General features: G+C 51.3%; 1 protein-coding gene across 1 annotated transcript; it reads left to right on the top strand.

The window, feature by feature from the left end:
• Positions 1-277: 277 nt before the first annotated feature.
• On the top strand, positions 278-603 carry PPTG_24613 (hypothetical protein; the record flags this gene model as incomplete). Its single annotated transcript, XM_008917983.1, has 2 exons — positions 278-488; positions 557-603. 2 exons carry the CDS (start codon positions 278-280, stop codon positions 601-603), a joined length of 258 nt encoding a protein of 85 aa, XP_008916231.1.
• Between the last annotated feature and the right edge of the window lie 74 nt (positions 604-677).

Here is a 677-nt window from a genome sequence, read left to right as displayed (position 1 = left end):
ACTCTTGGAAGTCAACTTCCTCAGCGCAAGGTGCTGTGTGACCCCGTCACACTCTGCCCCTGATACAACGCCAAAACCAGGTCAATTAGATGGAGACCAAGTTCGAAGCGCACGCACTGCAGGGAGCACTAAGAGGGTATACCGCAGCTACGTCAAAGGGATTGCCAATTGGATCTGGGCTACGCAGCAGGAGCCGCAGCGTTTCTTCGAGGAAGACGGAAGCATTTCACTGTCAGTCTTTTCTGCTGAACATTTTCAGGCATCCTTGCTGCATAAGATGAACGGGAGAAAGCTCAAAGTTTCGCCTTTAAGTGGGTACAGAAGTGCCGTCAAAGACATGTACCGTCCGAAACGGTTGCCGTTGCCAGTCGCCTACCAAGACGATATGAAGACGTTCTTCACAGGCTTGAAGCGTGTCGAGGCGGACAACGACCAAGAGGGACGTGGACGACACACTGGGAACGATCCACTCACGTTTTCGCTGTATTGTAAGCTTGCCGAGCAAACGCTTCATTTGGACGACAACGGGTTCGCTCATTTGTTTTTGCTGTCCCAGTGGAACCTTATGTGTCGTTCCAAATACGTCGAAACGCTCCCACTTAGGTTCGGTTTACCGACCAATCAGAAGAGGGAGACAGAGTTACAAACTCTCATTCTCCGTGTCGAAAGGGTTCGAC

This window comes from Phytophthora parasitica, assembly GCF_000247585.1.
Source record: "Phytophthora parasitica INRA-310 unplaced genomic scaffold supercont2.129, whole genome shotgun sequence".
NCBI lineage: Eukaryota > Oomycota > Peronosporomycetes > Peronosporales > Peronosporaceae > Phytophthora > Phytophthora nicotianae.
This window is presented reverse-complemented; position numbering and strand designations above follow the sequence as displayed.